Below are 21,672 nucleotides of genomic sequence, written 5' to 3'. Positions count from 1 at the left end.
AGGTCATGAGATGGATTCACTTTTCCAAAATTGTACACAATACACTATACAAATATAATACATCAAACTGCTATTTAGGAATATACAATACTTAAAAACAGATCTAAGGCAATATGCTATTTATTAGCATGTTGAGGTTCTTGCACATAGCTAGTTTACCTGTAGTAAGAAAACGGAAAATATTTAATTTTTAGTCTCCAAAGAAAAACGTGGGAGAAAAAGCTAATTTAGGCTTTGTAAGTACGGAGGAGGCAGGCTGAGGCTATAAATTTTATTTTAAAATGTTTTTTTTTTTTTTTTTGTCTTTTTATTAATGTGTCCTAGTCCCCTCCAGTACTAACAAGGTATTCTAAAAAGCCACTTACACGAAATCTTGTGCAGATAATGCTTATGCTTAGGCAGCATACTACCGTACAAACACTACAAAATAGGATCTATACACATTGACAATTAATGGCTTTTGTTGAGTTTTCAAAACTGATTGTATATCTTTGGGATTTGTAAAGTGGAGCTCTGCCACCTTTTAAACACGCTAAGTCCGTAGCAACTTCAAAGATTTAAAAATGTACATTATAGAAACGGTTCAAAAATGTGGCTGTAAGTCATTACAGGACAAACTTATGACAATGACGAGGAGCGTTCTGTTTTGCAACCAAAAATAGAGTTAACTTTTCTAAATTTAAGTTTCTGAAGTTGAAGTAGCACATTTCAATACCCCAAACCAATGTGTGAAGTACATGGATTTAATCAGGTGTGAAGCATGTGACTTGTAAGTGAAACTTTTGAGTTTGTGATGTATTGTGGCTCATATCTGCCAGTTAAAACATTTATAAAAGTTATAATGAGCAGGCACCCTCCACTGCTACAACCAACCAACTGGGATCAGTTTCAAATACACTTCCCTATATTCTTTGCTGTGTGATGTGTAACCTCCCTTAAAATGTCTTCCTAAAATTAAAGAGACAAATGGTCAATGGAGCAGTTCATTAACTTTAATGCATTAATCTTTAAATAAATGTCATTAATCAGTTCAACTCTTTTTCTACTTCCCACTGTGTAGACCAGAGGTGCCCAAACGGGAGATCATCAGATGTTGTAAAACTACAACTACCATAGTGCTTTGCATGCATTAGGAAGTTGTAGTTTTAAAATATCTGGGGATCTACTTATTGGACACCCCTGGTGTAGACTTTCAGTATAATACAGATATGAGTAATGACATCAGATGCAGAATGCATTACTGGACAGGAGTGGAAACACACAGGCTGAATGTGATGGATGTAAGGGGCATGCTAAAAAAGCAAAGCTATATAATAATAAAAAATACTAAATACGTTTCACGCATTGTAAGTAACGGCAACCTAACTTATGTTCACATTTACACTACTTAGATACTTGTACAAGAACGTACATTTGGCTCATTGTTGGGAGAGAACATTGTACAATGCAAAATAGGCTTATCATTGGGGAATCTGGGACACTACCTATGGGTAGTCTGAAGGCACTCACTGCAGGACTGCCTACATCTTACAACGGTGTTACATCATCATGATAGTGGTAAAGAGACTTCAGCGATTCACGATAATCAGCTTTCATAGTGACCAAACAGATTTCCCCAACTAATGTACATTTAAAAAAAAAAACACATTAAAATCAGATATATAGCCTGAACTTTAGTTAGTGACAATGCTACACTGCAGTGGACAAAGAAAGCAAAGAGAAAAGATGATTAGTATTTCACATTATGTGCCGTTCACATTAAATTGCAAAAAAAAAATCAAAAAAAAAAATCATAGAACACTGATTATTTGGGTTCTACACAACAACAAAAATAAAATCTACACTCTGGTGATGTGTTGCATTAACTGCTTGCAAAATACTGATAGAGGAGATGATTTGGCATATGATGATTTAGGTGATCAATATGATCAGAGCAGCCACGAGACTGATGACCACTTGCCAACCAGATGCCAAGCGACATCTAGAAAATCATAGCCTGGCAAGACCTTGTGGAACCTTGTACATTCAAAGCGATTTCTCAAAAAGTAGACTGGGAGGAGGGTCAATTAAACTGTAATGCTCTAATTAGAGCAACTTATCTTATCTTTGTTCTGTAATATAGTAATCGTGGGGTATGTTCAACTAAACAAATATTTTCTTTAGGTGTACATGCGTTAACATTGGGGTACAGATTACAGGAAGACTAGAAATGGTGATTTAAATGTGCATTGACGAGAATGTTATTATAAATATTTGGAATGTTGAATGCTGGTTTAAGAAAAACCTCGACATTTCTGTGGCATTGATTTGCTGTATTATCTAAATTCCAAGTCTGCCAAAACCTAGGGGCACAGGTTCACCTGACCGCAAACTAAAGTGACAATATTACATTACGGTATATATTATATATAAAAAAAAACAAAAAAACTTTGTGGCGAGAAAAAAAACTAAACAAACTCTTTCTAAAATATATACACTTGTAATATCTGCATATCAGCCTTACGATAAGCGCACGGTACAAATTTATATTTGAAAAAAGAAGATAGTTATAGTAATCTTTGTCAATCAGCCAAGTGAGGTATATGTTTAGCAACAAGTTAGTGTCAGCTTAGAATCTATTCTTTTAGAAATGTTAAACATGCAAGAGGACAGCAAAATTTTGACTTTCCAATATAAAATATATTTAAAAAAAAAAAATCAAATCTAAATTATTTGGGAACTTTCAGCACCAGGGAGTGAAACAGGGTTTGATATTAATAACGATTCTACATGTATACTTAATTTTAACTTTAAAATGTTTAGGATATTATTCATAGAAAACAAATTGGAAATAGTTGAAACTATGATATGCAAACAAGCAAAGATCATGTGGTTTGAGGGCATGCATTTGAATGATTTTTTTTTTTTTTAAATAAAATTGGAGTTAATTTAATAAAGGTTAAAGGGACATTAATATAAATATATATATATATATATATATATATATATGTCACTTTATTCTAGATTACTGGTCTGTTTAAAAAAAAAAAAAAAAAAAAAAAAATCTAAAATCGCGTAAACGTATTGTCAATCTTGCGCTGGAATAGTATCCTCACTGCAGCCAAATCCTACTCTGATGACGTCATCAAGACTGATGACTTTTGTCCAATCGGTTGCTTTTCATATGGAGTACACACGGCCCATTTACTGCAATCAACTCAGTCCACCAATCTAATGCGCTCTGTGAGAATGCATCTAGCAACATTTCTCAGGAAATGGCACTGTTTACATTTGCAAGGCCTCGGGTGCAGTGACTCTGCCCCACAATTACTTCTTTAAAAGGAGTACTAAATTCATCCAGAACACTTCATCTCATTAAAGTGGTCTGAGTGCAGTGGCCCTTTAGTTTTCACCCCTGCAATGAAAAACATTTCAGTTTCGTTGAAATGGCAATATTTCCATTGCAGAGTTAAACCCACCTCTAGTGGCGGTCTTCCTAAAAGAGCTACTAGAGACTCTTTCCCTGTGAGAACCAGATTAGACCAGGTTCTCATTCAAATGCTACTCCGAGAGAGAATTTGATTGGTGCAGCACGGCAAATTGCATTGTGCGGGGATGCATTGGATTGGCTGAGAATGGATTGGAAATCATGATGATCTCAGGCAGGTAGGTGAAACGGCCGCCGTGAGACCAGCGCAGGTAGAGGGTAAAAGTAAGTAAATCTATCTTTTAAATCATCAAGGTGGCTTACTCTGTCCCTTTAAGTTTTTCTTGTTTACACCATTTGTAAAAAGATATTTTAGATTGTAAGCCTGTATAGGAGGAACCCCTTAAAAACCCTTCCTTATGCCTAATTAAAAGGGCATTTACACACTGTTTACTGGAAAGTATAATGCAGAGACACTTGTAACCAGCAACATTGTAGCAGTTGAAGCCACTGGTTCAGATGTGATCTTTTCCTTCTGAAAAGATGACATGTGAACCTGTCACGTCACTTATTTTGTTAAAGGTAGTAATTGATGTATAGGTGTCCATGTACTGCCACAGGAATGAATGAGAGCTGCTCACACTCCACAGCCACAAGCTCTTACGTTCATGTTCATGGAAGCCCACTTGGCTGTGCAACGCATAAGCTGCTCGCTTCACATTCATTCAAAAATAAAAGAATAATGAAAAAGGAGTATAAGGCATTCAAGGAGTGGTGGTAAAATAAAACAGGTGATAATGCTACATTTACTGCATCGAGCTGCAAAAACGGTGTGGAAAGTATGTAGGGAATGCAACATACAGTCCAAAATAGAGGGCGCTTTATTGGAAATGTTCAAACTTTATGTGAGTGAGTGATGTTTACCCAAAAAGTAAGCACTACGGCCACTATAATACAAAAGTGCTTGTGGAAAAATGGTCACGTGAGTACACAGCCAGCCAGTCTTATTTTAGGGGAAATATCGCCTTGACACAATCAAGGTAGAAAGAAGGCTAGATGCATGCATAAAACATGTAGTATTTCTGTTATTCTGAGTATGTGGTAACATCCATGCACTATACGGACAGAAATGAGAAAATGTTTTTAAACACGTGCATCCTACTCTAATACAAATCCATCTTTAGTCACCAGTTAAAGTGGCTCTGTCACCTTAAATTTTCTTTACACAAATTCAATGAAAACAACAAACTATATTAAATGTATATTGCAGGTACTATGGTGTGTTTCTGTGAGCAACCAATTAAAATATGTGATTTCCATAACTTGATCCCCCCCTAACCACACAAGCCTTCCACCCTCCCAGTAAGCTAAAATGTAGGTTTCAATTATCTTGTGGAGAATTGGCCTTATAGGAAATGAGAACCCTGTGTGGCTGAATTATTCATTTAAAAAAAATAATAAAAATAAAAAAATAGAATATTATTTCTAGGTATTAAAGTGCTACATAAAGGTGTAAAGATACTTTTTGATGACAGAATCACTTTAAGAAGATCCTATAAAGAGCCCTACAATGCTCCGAGTGAATCTGCTGAATATAAATGCATTATCTGCACATCTGTACTACTTGAAAGCCATACAAACATCTGGCAATCAATGGGAAGAGAAAAAAAAAATATTCCGATCACAAAAGAGGTTTGTGGATTTCATGTAGAAGAAAACATATAGTGATATTCTCTAAAACAATTCGGTACTACAAGTTTAGATTACCATGACAAGTCATGAGGTTTTCTACAGGGGCTACACATCGCAGGATACAAACTAATCTACACAATATCACAGGATATAGAAATAAAGAACCCAGATAGCTGGTTCTATCAAAGGTGTTCAGACCTTGAAAGCCACGTTCATCTGTCACGGCTATAAAATTAATACTGAAGTACCATTTTTGACACCACATTTTTTTTATACAAAAAAACAGAAAAAGTTACAAATAAAATGTTGTTTAACTTAAATTATTGCTTGTTTACACAGATGCTAAAATTTTGATTTTTATGTACCATAAAAAAAATGATTTCCACCCTGTTATCAGAAATGAAACCTGAAGTGAACCTGCATGTCGATATGAATATAACATTGTTTTTTTTCTCAAAAGGTGAGTGTTGATGCAGATGAGAAGACATGCTTACACTGTTCGATTCGCAGTTGTGTGAACAATGCAATCTGCAGTATTGCACATCAAGTAATCAAAGGGTTAACACACACACTCTTGATTACATTTACTTTCCTTATGTTACCACATTAGATTTAAGTGATGAAAAAAATAACTGGCCAGGCTTACTTTTGCTTTGAAATGGAAACAAAAACCTATTTACATCCAACCACCCGATGGCAAGTTTGGTTTAAATGAAGTGCCCTTTCAATAATCACTTGAAGCTTATCCAGCATGCTTCACCTTATCTTAAGACTCACCAACGAAGAATATGTAAGCCCCTTTTAAAAATAAACTGCTCTAATACATTCATATCACATGATATATGAATGTTTGCACAGTTTGCATGTTTATGGTATATGTAGCTAACACCACAACACTCCAGTGAGTATCACAGTTATATATCTGTGCCAGATAGAACTTATAGCATACTTGCTGTGGCTTGAACCCATATTCTGTGGTTCTTATGATACATCGAGAATGAAGTGTTGGCTGATGTATCTGGCTCATGACGTATTTTTTAGCCAAGGCTGTATCAATTTGTTATACGAATTGTTGGCAAGAACAGAAATTTAAAAGGGCTTGATTGAAGGTAAGTGGATGTTGTCTAAAACTCTAAAGCAACCCTACCAATTTGAAGAACAAGATAGTTTGTTTCTTATCTGTTTCCAAAGTTTAAAGACTGATAAAGCCCGAACATGAATGGTGAATTGTAAATCTGCAAAATGGGTCTAGAATATTTTCACATTCGGCAATATGTTACCAACACACTGCAAAGCATTTAGACCTCAAGCAGAATGGGTTCCCCGTGGTCTGAATTTGAGCTAGTTTCCATAAAGTTTAACATTAAGCAATCCCTGCTATCAAACTAGAACAAAAAAAATAAACACAAAAAAGTAGTCAAAAAACTCAGTCTATATCTCATTTGCTCTAGTATCACCCAATTTGATGTGTGATAAAAAAAAATATACAATAAAAAAAAAAATAAAAAAAAATCTGTGCTGGCCTTCAAATTATATCAGGAATTTTAACACACATTGCATGCCCACTGAGTGATTAAACTTTCTTCATCCATGCGTTCCACTAAAACAAAAATTTCTAAACCAACCTCCCACCCCTCTGTCTCCCCCGCCCCCCCAAAAAAGAAGAATAAACCTTCATATGGTAACAAAAGTATTTTATGGGCTGATGAACCCGAGGGAAATGAGGTTAAGAACCAGTGTCAACAACTTCAGAGGAAGAAAATAAAAATGTCAATTCAATAAAAGCATAGTTTTTCCTTAAATACATACAATTAAATACATTCATTTCCGATCGTTCAGTTAGATTTGTCTGTCCATAATGACTCCGCAGAAGATATCTAAGTTGCACTAAGGTGAATGCAGTGAACAGACTGGCCCTGTGTCTGTGTTCTAGCTCCAGACTGCCAGGTGAGATGGCTGCACTAGAACAAATTCAACTCCAGCTTAGAAGAGGGAGGCAGATCAGGCTTGCAGTGCTGTGCTTGTTGCCCCAGCAGGGGGTGCCGACAGGCAGGCCAGTCTATAAGAACACTCTCAGTAGATGGAGCTCTTCAGACCATAGAAAATTTCCAGCTGGTTAGCAGAAGAAAAAGCACCCCAAAATCTTCAGGGTCAGCAGTATTTCTGTAACGAAAGACAAAGAATATATGGTTACTTAAATGTGTTCTATGCCCCGACTATTACGTGCATGAAGTTTTGGCAGAAAAAAAATAAATTTGATGTAATCATAATGTAATCATAACCCATACCATCCTTTCAGAATTCGAGTATGCTTGCCATGTGTGGGATCTAATGACTATCACGCTTCGGATAAGTGTTTTATAAGATTTTAAAATGCTAATAAGCAGTGCAGCTCCACTGCGTATGTTGTCCACCTTAGTTTGCGTAGTTCCTACTGCATCACCAAATGTGGAAAAGCACTTCACCAATAGTTCATTAGAGTTTGCGGACTATGATAAGCGGAGAGCAGAGGAATGTTTAACGTGACTCGCCTATTCTAGCAATTGCTGTCCAAATTTGGAAGAAGTAAAACTTGGTATTAAGTGACGGCAAAGGGGCTTCATCATAGTAGGTGGGAAAGCCCAGCATTTTGTTAAACCATGAGAGCTTGGACATAATAAATATCCTAGTTTTACCAGATATTGCAGGGCAAATTTTGGCAAAGTATATTTATAACTAAAAAACTAAAAGTAAACAAATTTAGTACATAATAAATAATCTAATTAAACATGCCAGTGTTAATTCTATGGGATAGGTTTAATACTGGTGGGTGGAACTAATAACCCAGCAAAGTGCCATGTGCTGCTGAGCAATGTGAGGGGTTCTAAATGTCTGAACACAATGCAAATGTCCAAGATTTATCAAGGTAGACATCTAGCAGACGTACTGATGACGACATATTTGGATTAATTTCAAATTTAGTATGCGGTCTGGTTGTGATCATGTATCACAATGATGCATTCTGGGAATTCTATGACCAATCTAGAACTGTGATCATGAGCGAATGTTTAAAAAGATCTCGAAAACGTACGTCACAGAGCATCATAGTTAGTCAATTTGTAGCCAGAGCCAGACGCGTTTCTTAATGCCCACATCATTATAATCTTGTACGTGGTTTACGAATATGTCATCCAGCTATTAACGTACAGAATTTTACAGCATATATTTTCTATGCTTTTAAGTGAAACAGCCATCTCTCCATCTATGGTTTTGCTAGCTGCTTGCCTATTGCAGCCCATATTGGACGTGCAATCCCCCCTGTAGTTTAAATTATTTTTTCAAATTTAAATAATCTAAAAAGGAATGATTTTTTATTGTTGCTTGGGTAAGTCATAGCTATAAAACATGCATAGTGAGACTTTTAAAATGAGGTCAGAGCAGCACCCCGCTGAGACAGTCTGCTTTCAAGAGAAGGTAGACCTGTATTTACGTTTTATTGCCCAAACTTAGTTACAACAAATTTACTACACTAATGGGACTCAACTAAATTATTAATGCTTCTTTTAAACACAGATAACGAGCATAAATCAAGTTCAACTCTGAAAGTGGGATGGCCCCTCAAATAAATAACTAAAGCAAAACAGTTGTTTACTTAAAATTAGTCTAGTTAAACATTTAGATCTTTATTATAGGGCATAAAAACATTACAACGCTCACAGGATTCCTAAAAGCAAAGTACTACTAGCCAGATATCTATGGATTTATATGACGCATTACCAGAGCAAGCCCTTTGTTTACATTTCTCTAACATTATATCCCCGGCTTTTAATTTTCCTACACTGGAAGCCACCATATTTTTAAAACATTAAGTTTGCAGAGATATTTTAGGGTGCAGCAATAGGCAAGTCTAAAGGAAAGCCATTTTCAATTCCCAGCATTTGTTGCCTAAGCTTAACAATGTCACACAGATACTACAGTTATGACCTGTTTACAATGCCATTAACCCCTTAAGGACACGTCAGGAATAAAAAGGAATCAAGGCAGAATATTTCCGTCATGTGTCCTTAAGGGGTTAATATATAGTTATAGATTTTTGAGTTTTATTATAGTTGTACAGAAGGCGTTCTGTTTACCTGGCTTTCATAATTTGTGGAGAACCCCACCCTCCCCACCTAACTTAAAAAGTTAATTTAAAAAGATTACTTTCACATAATTTAGAAGGGAGCATCGGAAACCATCTAGGTCATGCTCCACAGTGAGTGCAAGTTCATGCCACCTTAGTACTCTAGCTAGAATGGGCAAGAAGTAAACAAGCCATAAGTAATACAAGTAGGGATCAATCGATACTGATTATTTGTGTAGTGTGTTTGTGTTTCTGTAGGTATGTAATTGAGGGAAGGGGGTCATTTTTAATTGTAAATTTCAAAAAAAATAAAAATATTTTTTTTTTGTAGTCCCACTCCTTGCTTCTTACTTGGCCAGGGAGTGTGGATATAGTATTCCCTGGTGGTCCAGTGGCATGGAAAGTACAGCTCCCCTGTGTAAATCTCGCGGCCTGTGTGCCGCATAGAGCGTTGCCATGGTAACCCGTGGCAACACTCTCCCGGCCGCGGGACTTGCGAGATTTACACAGGGGAGCTGAAGAGAGCTGCTGGGAAGGTAAGTAAGAGCTTGCTGCGGGCCCTCCCAGGACCTGGTATGTATTATCAGCAATATTTATTGGCAGATACCGATATTGCCGAAAATACAGAATATCGGCCAAACCGATAATCGGTCAATCCCTAAATACAAGTTTGTACATCACCCAAATACATTAACTTTTTTTCCCCTAACTTTTTGATCAGATTCACCTCTTTTTTTGATGAAAAAGGCTATACCATTAACTCTCTCTGCCATCACAAACAAATTCCTCTGCTACCTCTTGATTCATCTCCCCAGTTTAACCTTTAGATTGTAAGCTCACAGGCAGGGCCCTCTTCCTGTTGTATCGGTCTGTTCTTATTGTGTTGTCTTTCCCAACTGTACAGCGCTGTGGAATATGTTGGCGCTTTATAAATCGCAGTAATAATGATGATGATAAAATATAATTTTCAGAACTCAAAGCCAACCATACTTAAAGGAACTCTACAGGCACTCAGACCACTTAATCTTAATGAAGTGGACTGGGTGCAAACTGAAAAGATTGTCGTTCAGTAGATCTAGCAATGCTTACATTGCAGGGTTAACATGCCTCTAGTGGCTGTCTAGACATACTTCCATCCCAATACTGTAATAGTTTGTCTCAGTGGTTGTCCCCTCAATTATATTATAAAGTCCTGCGGAATTTGTTGGCACTATATAAATGATAATATAACTGATCGCTGGAACCTGGCACCGTCATTATAAAAACTGTTCTTACTTGAGTTCTACTGGACTGGGCTGCCCTCCTCTATTAGCTTTCCTGAGTTAAGCCCTGCATCGCAAAGCTTAGCACAGACAGAACTTTTGGCTCTCCATCCTCCGTAGTGGAGGCTTGCAATGGTGCCCAGCAGAGCCCAGGAAAGAAGTCACTATTTTAAAACTGTTTGACTACTTCTATAAGGGGGCAGAGCTTTAGTGGTTATGGAGTGTTCCTTCAACCCTAATTGCACAACTAAAACCATGTGCAGCTCTGGCAGCAAACATTTGTACACCGTTTCAATGATAACTTGTCATTTGCATCACATTATTTTGACAAATTCTGACCAAGTAGGATAATTTAATGGATTCGGTTAATTTCACACTGACCAATGTGAAGATCAAGCTACCAGCAGAAAAGTAGGATTTCAAACGACCTTGTGTTAATGCTTCCTCTAGGGAGAAAAACAAGTTGCAAAGAGTTTTCTGTTTGGCCAAGTCCAGAAACACTGTTGCAGAACCAGGTTGGTCAGTTATTTACGAAGCCCTAAACATTATTTATTAAATGCCTGCTAAACATCCCTATGGATGGAAATAACCCTTACTTGTGGCTATTAAATCTCCTTTCAAACCTAACTTCATCATAACTAAAATATTAAAAACCAGTTGGAAGAATCTGCCTAGATCTCACTACCCAGGGGGGAGAGAGAACAAAAAAAAAGTTTAGATGGGTAATAGAGGGAAAAATGGAATGAGTGATATAATTAAACCAAACAAGCAGCAAGTCTACGGCTGCTCCAAACAGATAAGTCTTTCAGCCTCTTCTTGATGAACAAAGGGAATGAAAAATAAATGGAGCGCTATAGAGGTCTAGGAAAAATAAATAAAAGCACTGGTTATTAAACTTTTTAAACTACCAAATATAACACGGTGATGAGTAAATAAAAGATATGGTTTAAACATCAAATAAGTAAAAAAAAAAAAAAAAAAAAAAGAAATACATACATAAGACATATACAGAGTGTATACAAAATATGAAAAGAGTAACCGTAACAATGTATGTGAATAAAAAAGCTCGAGCAGTTCTAAAAGCAATGCTGGTCACAACAATACTTTGTATTTACTCATCACCTGGTTATACTGTGTATTTCAGAGATTTTAATAATAAAAAGTGCTTTTATTCATTTACCTTAGACATCTATAGACTATCTCCATGATTCTTAAAATAGGGTTAATTTTCCCACTTGATATCAATTATATTTGAAACCCCCAAAAAGGTTTTTTTTTATTTTTTTTTTTTTAATATAGGAAACAGTAAAACATTTCGGTTGTCTCGGGGACAGGGTTTTCTTTCTTGCTGGGCTCCGTATAAACAACCTTCCAAGCTCCAGTCCTTTCAGAACCATTCACGTTATGGGCTATCTTTGGTATATTCTGGCTGCCCTTAAACTCGGCTAGTTTTGGGTCCCATTATCTCTGTGCCCTCTCTGAGGCTGTTTCTCTCTGGTTTCTGCTACATCTGTTGTCCCCTTTAACTTGTTTCCTTTGTGTCTTGCATGTCTTTTCCATCTTTGTTTGTCGGCATACATATCCTCCTAGTGTTTCCCTTAACTTTAGTCAATATTTAAAAACCATGTAATCTTTTTAAAAAGTGGTCAGCTGTTCACAAAATACCCACGCGTTCTAAGCTGAACAGTTATGGAGGTGTTGATCCCTACATCTGTGGTGTGTGGGCATGCATGGAGAAATGTTCATGTGGATTACGATTCCTACTTATTCTGTACGGCTCAAATTTAGAGTGTCTTATTCCCCAGCTTCCCCTTTTATTGTAAATGGGTGAATGCACTCTGTGCTTTAGCCCATTACATTGGGAAATTGCCCCACTTAAAGAATGCTAGGAGCTTTGAAGATTTACCAGAACATTTTCTTGTGGAAACAATCAATTTCATAAAAACTACCGGTTCTATTTTCTACTGTTAAATACATTTGGCTAATGGCTACAAAAGTTCACCCAATATTAAATGTGCATGCACTAACCATAATGTAAGAACACTGGTATAGACTTTCTTTATCGAGTGTCATAAAGAGAGAACTAAAGATTTGTCTTCATGAATTAACCCTGATTTATTTAATTGTTTAACTCTATAGCCATGGAAACAAACGTTAAGGTATTTCTTTTTTTGCAATTAAAAAAATGCTCTCTCGGAATCTCATTTACCCTCCATTAATGTAGAATAAAGAGGCAATCCACTAAATATAGTGGGACCCTGAAATTCTGCTGTTTGACATTGCAAGGGTGGAGGTATGCACATTAGTACCTTAAACCATTCTTCCTATCCTAGCCATGCACTGGTAATGGAGTGGAACTAGCTATAGAAAACTCTAATGGCTCAAATGTAAAGTTTCTGAATCCTACTTCTCAGACCATCACAGAAGGGAAAACATCTTTAATTATTTATACCATTCTTGCCGTAAGTAGAATGCAATGAAATGGCTAATAAAACAAAACGAGGGGGGGGGGGGGGGGGGGGGGGGGGGAAACCAAGCCCATTTTAAGGTTAATGTGTTAAACAAGAAGTCTATGCACGAATCAAAATTTGTAATAGATGAAACCTACATTAGCAGTAAACTATAAGATATTCCATGACAGATGGCCCATAAAAGGGATTTACACATCCAATGACCAAAGGCAGAATGTTATACCCATGTGAAAAATGTGGCTATTTTTCTTACATGGATTCGGATTTACCACTTTGGCCATTTACTAAAGGAATTATATGCTTATTTTTAAAAAGATCACAGATTTATCAATGATTTTCAACCTGAACAGCATTTAGCCAATTTTAGATGGGTTTGGGTAAACTACTTGTTTTGTTGAATTGCTTCCCTATCCTCATTAATGAATAAAACTTTTCTTATACTTGGAAAACATTTCAAAATTCTGCCACTTTCCACTCCAATCTACAACTAAAATTCCACTGAATGCACTTGCCAAATCCTCCATGCCAAAAGACAGCTAAATATCAGGTTGTCGTTGGCCTTTCAGTATTTATCATAACAAGATCTCTCATAGGAGCGTTACAGAAATTATTGTATCATTAAAAAAACCCAGAAAGAGGCTTGGAGATGGGAGTCTAAATCAAGAGACAGTCACAAGACAGAGGGGTAACATGTGCAAGCTCTGTACAAATATACATATTCCCACTACAACTGGTAGAGGAACTAAAAAAAAAAAAAAAAAAAAAAAGCAGATAAAAACCCATAAAAAATTATTTTATTAAAACTGAATTTTGTCAAGAACATTTTAAATGTAAAAACATTAAAATATTACATTTGTTAAAACATTATAAAAAGTATTAAATAGTTTTTATTAATTAATATTATTATTCTTTTGGTGAATGAGATTATCATTTACAATGAAAAATAAAAAAAACCCTACTTTGTTTATGACAATTCCCTTGGACCTGAAGGTATGGCAATGTACAATATAGACACATGTGAGTAAATTTTCAATGAAGTTAGAGTTTGGCTCATTCTATGGACCCAACACACAGGTCTAGGAGCCTACAAAGAATACTACATAATTAACAGAGTTCCATTTCCCACAGCTATTCACCACTTATAAAATTGCCCCCAATTCTTTTGGATATGATTGCGCCTGCTCTCTAAAGATTTAATCACCTGCTCTGGACCCATTGAGGACAACCCCGATGTAGGCACAGAGGTCACAATCTGCCCAGTCATCTGGTTCATGCTGCTCATTCCACTTGCGTTTGCTGCCATCGGTACATTGATGTTCATATTGTTATTATACATGTTGGTTGCACCTTGCTGGGCAAAATGTGGTGGAGACTGTTGCGAAAACATGCTGAAATAAAAAATAACCAAAAAAGAAAAAAAAAAAAATTAGTTAGAACACTACAACAGGGTTTAAAATGTCAAGTCCTACACCACTAGCCCGGCTTTAAAAGTTACTTGCCACTGCAAGCTTGGAGGGTTCATGGCACACTCACCAGGGCTACATTTTCACTTGCCAATGGCAAGTGGAAATTTTGAGCCCTGCCACTAAATATGTATAAAGAAGAACCAAGGTAACCTAACATTTCTGGGTTTTGTTACAGAATTCTGGAGTAGGGTATTAAGACTTACAAACGTACACGGAGAAAATATAACAAACTAGCCAGATCTGCATTTTGAAGAAGATAAAAATGAACTAACACTTGCTCATTTAGTACGGAGCCCATTCATAAAGAGGTCCTGTCCCCTGAAATGTATCTGATACGGTCTGCCCTCCAGCAGATAAATCTGGCCAGCATTGCAGGATACAATTAGTCTGTCTGCAATATCATTCTGCTAGCTACGGGATGCATATACCACTACAGTCAGCGTATCTTTTTAAGGAACATTTCTGAAACTACGACCTGAAGACTTCCATAAATGCTTAACCATTTTTAGATATTGGAATTTAGTTTTCTGACAGCTTTTCAGAAAAATATTTTTGCTTTCACTAGGGTGATCAGAATACATGAAACTGAATATGTTGGCTGTATATACATGCCAATAAATAAATAAATAAATAAATAAATGTTACACTGCATGTAAACACAATAACTGCTAGTAAGGGATAAGGAGAACAGAGCACTGAAATATTAATGTTTCAGCAATTAAGAATGGCATTACAGGGTTTAAAATGTTCAATGAGGAGGCCTGAATGATCAGAAAATGTGTAATTGGTTCAATATTGCAGCAAGAATGCCTTCCTTAAATACTAAGCAATCTATATTTACAGCTTTGCAGATTTTTTTATTTGTAGTCATCGCTCACTGATGGGCTAGTTTACTTATATTAAAATGTCACACTAGACACCATATCCAGTTCAATCTGAGGAAGTGTTTATGGTGCCTAGGGTTCCCCTTGAAGCATTATGAAGATAATATTTTTCCCTGCATATAAGAAATCTATATACATGAGGTCCTACTTTCCCCTTTAGGACAGGGGGAAAAAAAATGAGAAAAAAAAAAAAAAATGAGTGTGTGTACCTGTTCGGCCCTGTATTCCCCTGTGCCCATCCATTTATGTCTGCTGATTGGTACACAGAATTTGCCTGCGATTGCTGCATCATGGGACTCTGGCTGTGAGCCATCCTGGGCGACATTATTGGACTCTGCGATGCTGTGCCCCCTGTGTATCCCGGGTCTGACTGCTGACTCATCCCTGAAGGCAAGAAGAGACTTAGAGGTCAGGTTTGAATAACATGATAATACATAAATTAGCACACAAAAAGCCAAAATCAGAAAGCTCAGACAAGAGGAACCCGTGCCCAACACCACACAGATTACTACAATAAAGGAGGCAAGTCTCAGAAAAAAAAGGAATTATTTCCTAGTCTACCCTGTGTGTTGGTATGCCAATTTTTTTTGACTTGAACCTACAATGGATGAAAAAAAAAAAACCCTAAGTTTGCTCATATGATAATAAATACAAGTTAAAAATCCACCCAAATGCATTGTACTCATGTAAATGCATAGACAGACCAGACAAAGTAACTGCAGTTACACTGTAGCAAGCTTGCACACGGAATTCTCTCGTTTAAAGAAGCAGTTCTCTAGTCAAAAGGGTTGCTGGGTTCCTCCATGATTCAACGAGCATCATGTGGATTGGAATTGTAACGTATGTCACTCAGTGCTCTCTGTATTTATATGTGCGACCTAAACAGATTTTCAAAATCTGCAGGATGAGGAGTATAAATAATACCCAATGTATTTCAGATGAGCAATGGTGGATTTAATGAAAAGGTGTTATTTTGACAGGTTTAACTGTGGTAGCAAAAGTTTTTGATAACTTGGCACACTAGTGAGAAAAGGCCCCTGTGAGACTCTAATGGAAAAAACTGAATTATGTGACCTCATACGTGTTCTATATGGGCATGTTTATCAGATGGCAAACACCCAACAGGACATTGACATTTTTTACATCCCAAAGAACGCAGACACACAGAGTACTTTATATATTAAATATGTGCAGGTTTTCAAAAGGGACACTCTAAACGCAAAACCCATTACAATTTAATGTAGAGGTTTGGGTGCATATACCCCATCTGTTTTCTTGGACAACACAAAAACATTGCAGTTTCTGAGAAATGACAATGTTTACATTTGACCAGGACACCCCTCTTGTGGCAGTCAGACAGACAACAACAAAGGCTCGTTCTTCAGATGCTTCAATTTACAGAAGTCTTCATATTCGGCATCAGCAAGCACTACCATAGTTATGATGCTAAATGCAGCTAATGCCACTCTTAGACAAGTATTGAATTCAATGCATTTCTGTGAGAAGCACTGAACTGGTGGAGCCTGTAGACTGTTGCTCATGCGCCACCAGTTCACAATGCTTCGTTATGAGAAGCATCTGACTGGCCCAGAGGTCATCACCAAGGCTATAACGGGTTGCAGAATGGAGACTGTCAATATCTGGATCTTAGGTTATTTATTTTATGGGGGACCATAAAACCAAACCTAAACAGGAACAAATTTAAATTATATTTATTTTTAAAGTTAGAGTGCCCTCAATAAAATGTTTTTAATATGTATTGGTTTTAAACGCCAAATCTTTTAACGTCCTATAAACTCAGAATAGGTCTGAAAACTAGAAGAGCAGATCGTGGAGTACATACATCACATATACTTGAAATTGCAACAAGCACAGTAAGCAGAAAGAGGTTTTCAGAATTAGCCAAGCCATTCTACTTCTCTATACAGAGCAAAAGCATGAACCCAAGATGGAGAAACAGGAGGAACAAAGACTTAAGACAAGTGGGAAATCTCAGAACTTGTTACAAAGCAGCAGACGGCTTAATAAAGCACATAGATGGCATTGCTTCAGCTGTTCATGTTTATAGGCTTGGCAAATTCAGTGGACCGGCCATATTTTGGCTGCATTCTGGTTAGTGAGAGTTATTAGGTCAGTCAATGGATGCTAATGATAGGTTAGTAGTCACATGCACTGTATTATTGTAACAACCAAAGGAATGTCTGTAGGGCATGGGATCAAGAGAGCGATCGCAGTAATGTCATTAGAGTAGGCCACTCCTGCAGATGCCAAAATTAGTGGTTATGGTTATGAACCCTTATATATTTTCTTTGAGAAATGTGTACTATAAAAAAAATATATATATAGTATATAAAATCCTCCATGATCGAAATATGATAATTTTTTGGTACACTTTGCGGAGAAGATGAAGAAAAAAGGAAGAAAAAAAAATTTAAAAAAAATTCTGTAAATCAAAATTAAGGAAATTACAATCACTTAGATAAGACCAGTTTCCTTTCACCAGGATACATACATTGTCTCCCAGTGTACAAACATGGAAAATTGCGTTCACATCATTTTAGCATACGTAGGAGTGAAACCCTCAAACAATGACTAATCTGCTGACTGTAACCAAGTCACTTCTGGGAACTCGTCAAGCCTATGAAGACTGCTGATATTTATAACCCCTTTGAAAGCCAGGGGAAGGACTGCAATGTACTGCTTTGCAATAGGTTGCAGGCCCTTATGACACTTGAAAGATTAAGCAAGACCTGCACTAGAAGTTGAAGGTGGTACCTGAGTTGGCAAACTGGAAGGCATTGTGCTGTATTTGGGGGTTCATGACAGGCCCATACTGTCCTCCCATGCTCCCCATGATCCCTTGGTTAGCCAGATTCATCTGGGAGCCATGCAAAGAGCTGTGAGAGAGCGACTGTGACCCAGGGCTGGGGGGCACTGGGGAGAAAGGACTGGTGAAAGGTGGTGGGGATGGAATTCCAGTACCGTAGTTCGGTGGAAATGGGAACTGCTGTGTATTGGCTTGTGGGATCCGTGGGCTGCTTATTGATGTTGGCATGGCTCCTGAGGGCACCATGTTGGGTGGCATATTAAGCCCTTGTCCTCTCATCAGCATAGCCCTGTGCTGAACTTGTTGTTGCTGCTGTTGTTGTTGCTGCTGTTGCTGCTGCTGCTGCTGTTGTTGTTGTTGCTGAAGTTGTCTTTGCCGTAAGTGCTGACTTAGGATCTCCCGCTGTCTTTGGGCCAACATCTGGGCATTGATAGGTCCCTGCAATCAGTAAGCACATTATGTTTTCTACGCAGGCACAGGGAAATAATTTACTATTAAACGCCAAGAATAAAAAAATAATAAGGAAAATAAATAAATAAAACGTAAAACACATGAAAGTATCAAATTAGGTAAATGTTACAACACTTGAACACTACATGTCAACCACCAACATGACAGGACACCAGTATTTTGGAAGTAAACCATTAAATTCTAAAAACCTTAAACAATGCAAAATTTTTCAGACCGTAAACTGTAGAAATCAGAAAGGGCTTTCACAAGCATAATATTTTTACATAAGACAATCCTAGCATATGTGATTATATTGTCAACATAAAAAATAAGCTACAACTTGAAAAACCTACTACCTTAAACAAACAAACCATATAAACACAAAGGGGAAAATATGAAATCCTATAGCAGAACTGTAACTTCCTTGTGTAAACCTTTTTCATGTGATGCTCTGAGATAGGGATTAAAAATCCTGAAAATTGACAAATCACATTTAACACCAAAAAAAGAAATAATAAAAAAAAAAATTATATATATAAATAAAAAAAATATATATATATATTTTTTAAACAATCTAAAAGAATCCCATATTTTGTTACAAAGTTGGGTACCTGTTCTCTTATCTGGCTTGGAACTCCTTGCCGTAGTGCCAGATTCATACTCGAGACTGCATTCATTGGATTCATTATTGGCTGCCGGTTCTTAAATAAATAAAACACAACATTACTACATTATGATCTTAACTGTAAGAAAAAATTAAATAAAAACTAAAAGGTGATTTTATGGTCCGTTCACACTTTATGGTCTTGCTCACATATTATAAGGCAGTGAAAAGAAAATCTATGGGCAAACTTTATTGTGCTAAGAGAAAGAAATACCTGCTGGGCTTGGAGCCGGTGCTGTAGCTGTAGTCTCAATTGGTTTGGCTGGCTCGGTACCATTCCTTGTGGCCGTAATCCTGGTCGGGTTTGCATTCGCAGCATTCCATAGTTTGGACGTTGTCCCATGGCGTGGAAGCTTGGATCCTGCATCGGATTATAACTATTCTGTGCCATCTGCCCCTGAGCAGCATACGCATGGTTAAAAATAGGTGCCTTTTGTTCCATGATTAAGTTTGAATCCTGATTTATAAAGGATTCTGGATCAACAGATTGACCCTACCAAATAGATAAAACTATTTTAAACCTGTTTCATAAGTTTATGTTCTACATAAATCTTAAAGTATCTAATATCTTGAAGCATGCATCAATCATGGAGGTTCCTACTACCAAATTTAAAATAATATGCATTAGGTTGGGTTTCATTGAAGAGCAGCCATATTTGGTACTGGCCTTCCCTTGGTTTATAATAATTACACTAATAATAATTAGGGTAAATTATCTCTAAAAATTTAAAATAAATGCAGACATACAAAATTCAGTGGCTATATATCAGACTCTAGGAGGTCACCTTTTACATAGAAACATTACTGCAACTCTAAAATCATTCAAGGTTTAGCATGTTCTTGGTTTGGGATTTGAAGTTACATAATCCAAAATGCCAGAACAAATGGGAAAATGTCTGATGGGCTCAAACTGAACTTTATCTAGCAAGTACAATAATGCACAGAGGAAGGTCTCTAATGGTACATACCTGGCTGACAAGCTCTGGTATTCCGAGAGCTCGGTCAATCTCTTCTATGCCATCAATATTCCTCAAAGCCATGTAAAGCTGATCCATAAGATTCCCCTCATCTGTCGGCGAGTTTGAAGAAATGGGCTGACATAGTAATTCCTCTTGCGGACTTCCAAATTGCTGCCTGTAAGCAAATTGCATTTATGTGATTTTTTTTTTTTTAAATAGAAGTAGAAACAAACAAAAAAAAATTCATCCAGAGATGGTTAATCTTGTGTGAAACTCACCTATTTTGATTGCTGTATGATGTTTGTTCAATAGGCAAAATACTTTCAGGCCAGGGTGCAGTTTGGTTGGGGGGAGCTTGCGGTTGGGTGTAAGGAGGTCCACCAACATTTAGTTCTAATTCTGAAGGACCTAGGAACAGAATGGAAGGTCAGAAGCAAAACTACCAGTGCCATAATGGCAAATATATATATATACACACACACACACACACAGGACTTCTTATTTATAGATGCAAGGTGCAGTATAACTCAAATCTACTTAAAAAGGTACTGACAGTATCAAAATTAACTGAATATCTTAAGGCTAGTCAGTCAGCTAGGGTTACAATGTAGAAGACTGGTTAGAAATAAGATTGACATGTATCTACTCAAAATTTAAATGCTACAATATATGGTGTAATTAAAAAAAAAAAAATACCTTGTGAAAACCAAAATTTTTAAACTGTCCAAACTTAGATCTGCAAACCTGTCATCATGACAATAAAGAGGAGCTTGAGGCACTGTCTATGATCCTTTAAAATGATCTTACAAGATAAACCCAGGTCTGCACACATTACTAAATCATACTCACCCATACTCATCACTGAAGACTGCAGCATTGGCCTTGGGCACGACTGATTGTTGGGTCTCATCTGAATATTGGCATTCGGGCTGCGTATCATGCCTTGAAGCTGTCTGTTCATTGCATTAACTGCTGTCGGGCCCGCTGTTCGGACTGCAGATGCCTGAGACCCCCAATCTCCTGACTGCATTGGTGGCCGTTGGGGGTTGCCACCACTCATCATTCCTGTAAAAAGCAAAAAAAAAAAAAAAAACAACTATTAGAAAAATCCAGAGTAAGGCATGGTTATGGCGGAGGAATAATGCACATAAATCGCTCACTGACACAAGCATACACCGTATATAAACCTTTAAATGAACGGACCCAACTGGCATCCAGAAAATATGCAGTTTGGGCTTATTTTTACCACCCAATAGAGCAGACAGATGGAACGGGCCAAGTGTTGGTAAAGAGGCCAGCATTCACATAGATATAGGGGATCAGGGTGCAGATTTTGCAAAGAGCAAACTTAATGCCATATTTAGATAAACTCTGCTCTTACTACATTACCAAGGAAGTGTAAGGATAGCCAATGAAGTTATCAAGCACTATTATTCTAAAAGACACGGTGTATTGTAAAAAATGACACCAGGACATTTTAAATACTTTT

The 21,672-nt window shown here is 37.0% G+C and overlaps 1 protein-coding gene across 1 annotated transcript in view; it reads right to left on the bottom strand.

Moving 5' to 3' along the window:
• Positions 1-6,775: 6,775 nt before the first annotated feature.
• Positions 6,776-21,672, bottom strand: part of NCOA2 (nuclear receptor coactivator 2) — a 354,595-nt gene continuing 339,698 nt past the window's right edge. The window contains exons 16-24 of the mRNA XM_063451336.1: positions 21,033-21,248; positions 20,462-20,591; positions 20,193-20,358; positions 19,439-19,717; positions 19,172-19,261; positions 18,059-18,548; positions 15,493-15,667; positions 14,135-14,321; positions 6,776-7,261 (exon numbers count right to left, since the gene is read on the bottom strand). Of these exons, the coding sequence (XP_063307406.1) occupies positions 7,250-7,261; positions 14,135-14,321; positions 15,493-15,667; positions 18,059-18,548; positions 19,172-19,261; positions 19,439-19,717; positions 20,193-20,358; positions 20,462-20,591; positions 21,033-21,248 (1,745 nt within the window). The 3' untranslated portion in view covers positions 6,776-7,249. The remainder of the gene's footprint in view (positions 7,262-14,134; positions 14,322-15,492; positions 15,668-18,058; positions 18,549-19,171; positions 19,262-19,438; positions 19,718-20,192; positions 20,359-20,461; positions 20,592-21,032; positions 21,249-21,672) is intronic.

This window comes from Pelobates fuscus, chromosome 4, assembly GCF_036172605.1.
Source record: "Pelobates fuscus isolate aPelFus1 chromosome 4, aPelFus1.pri, whole genome shotgun sequence".
Classification (NCBI taxonomy): domain Eukaryota; kingdom Metazoa; phylum Chordata; class Amphibia; order Anura; family Pelobatidae; genus Pelobates; species Pelobates fuscus.
This window is presented reverse-complemented; position numbering and strand designations above follow the sequence as displayed.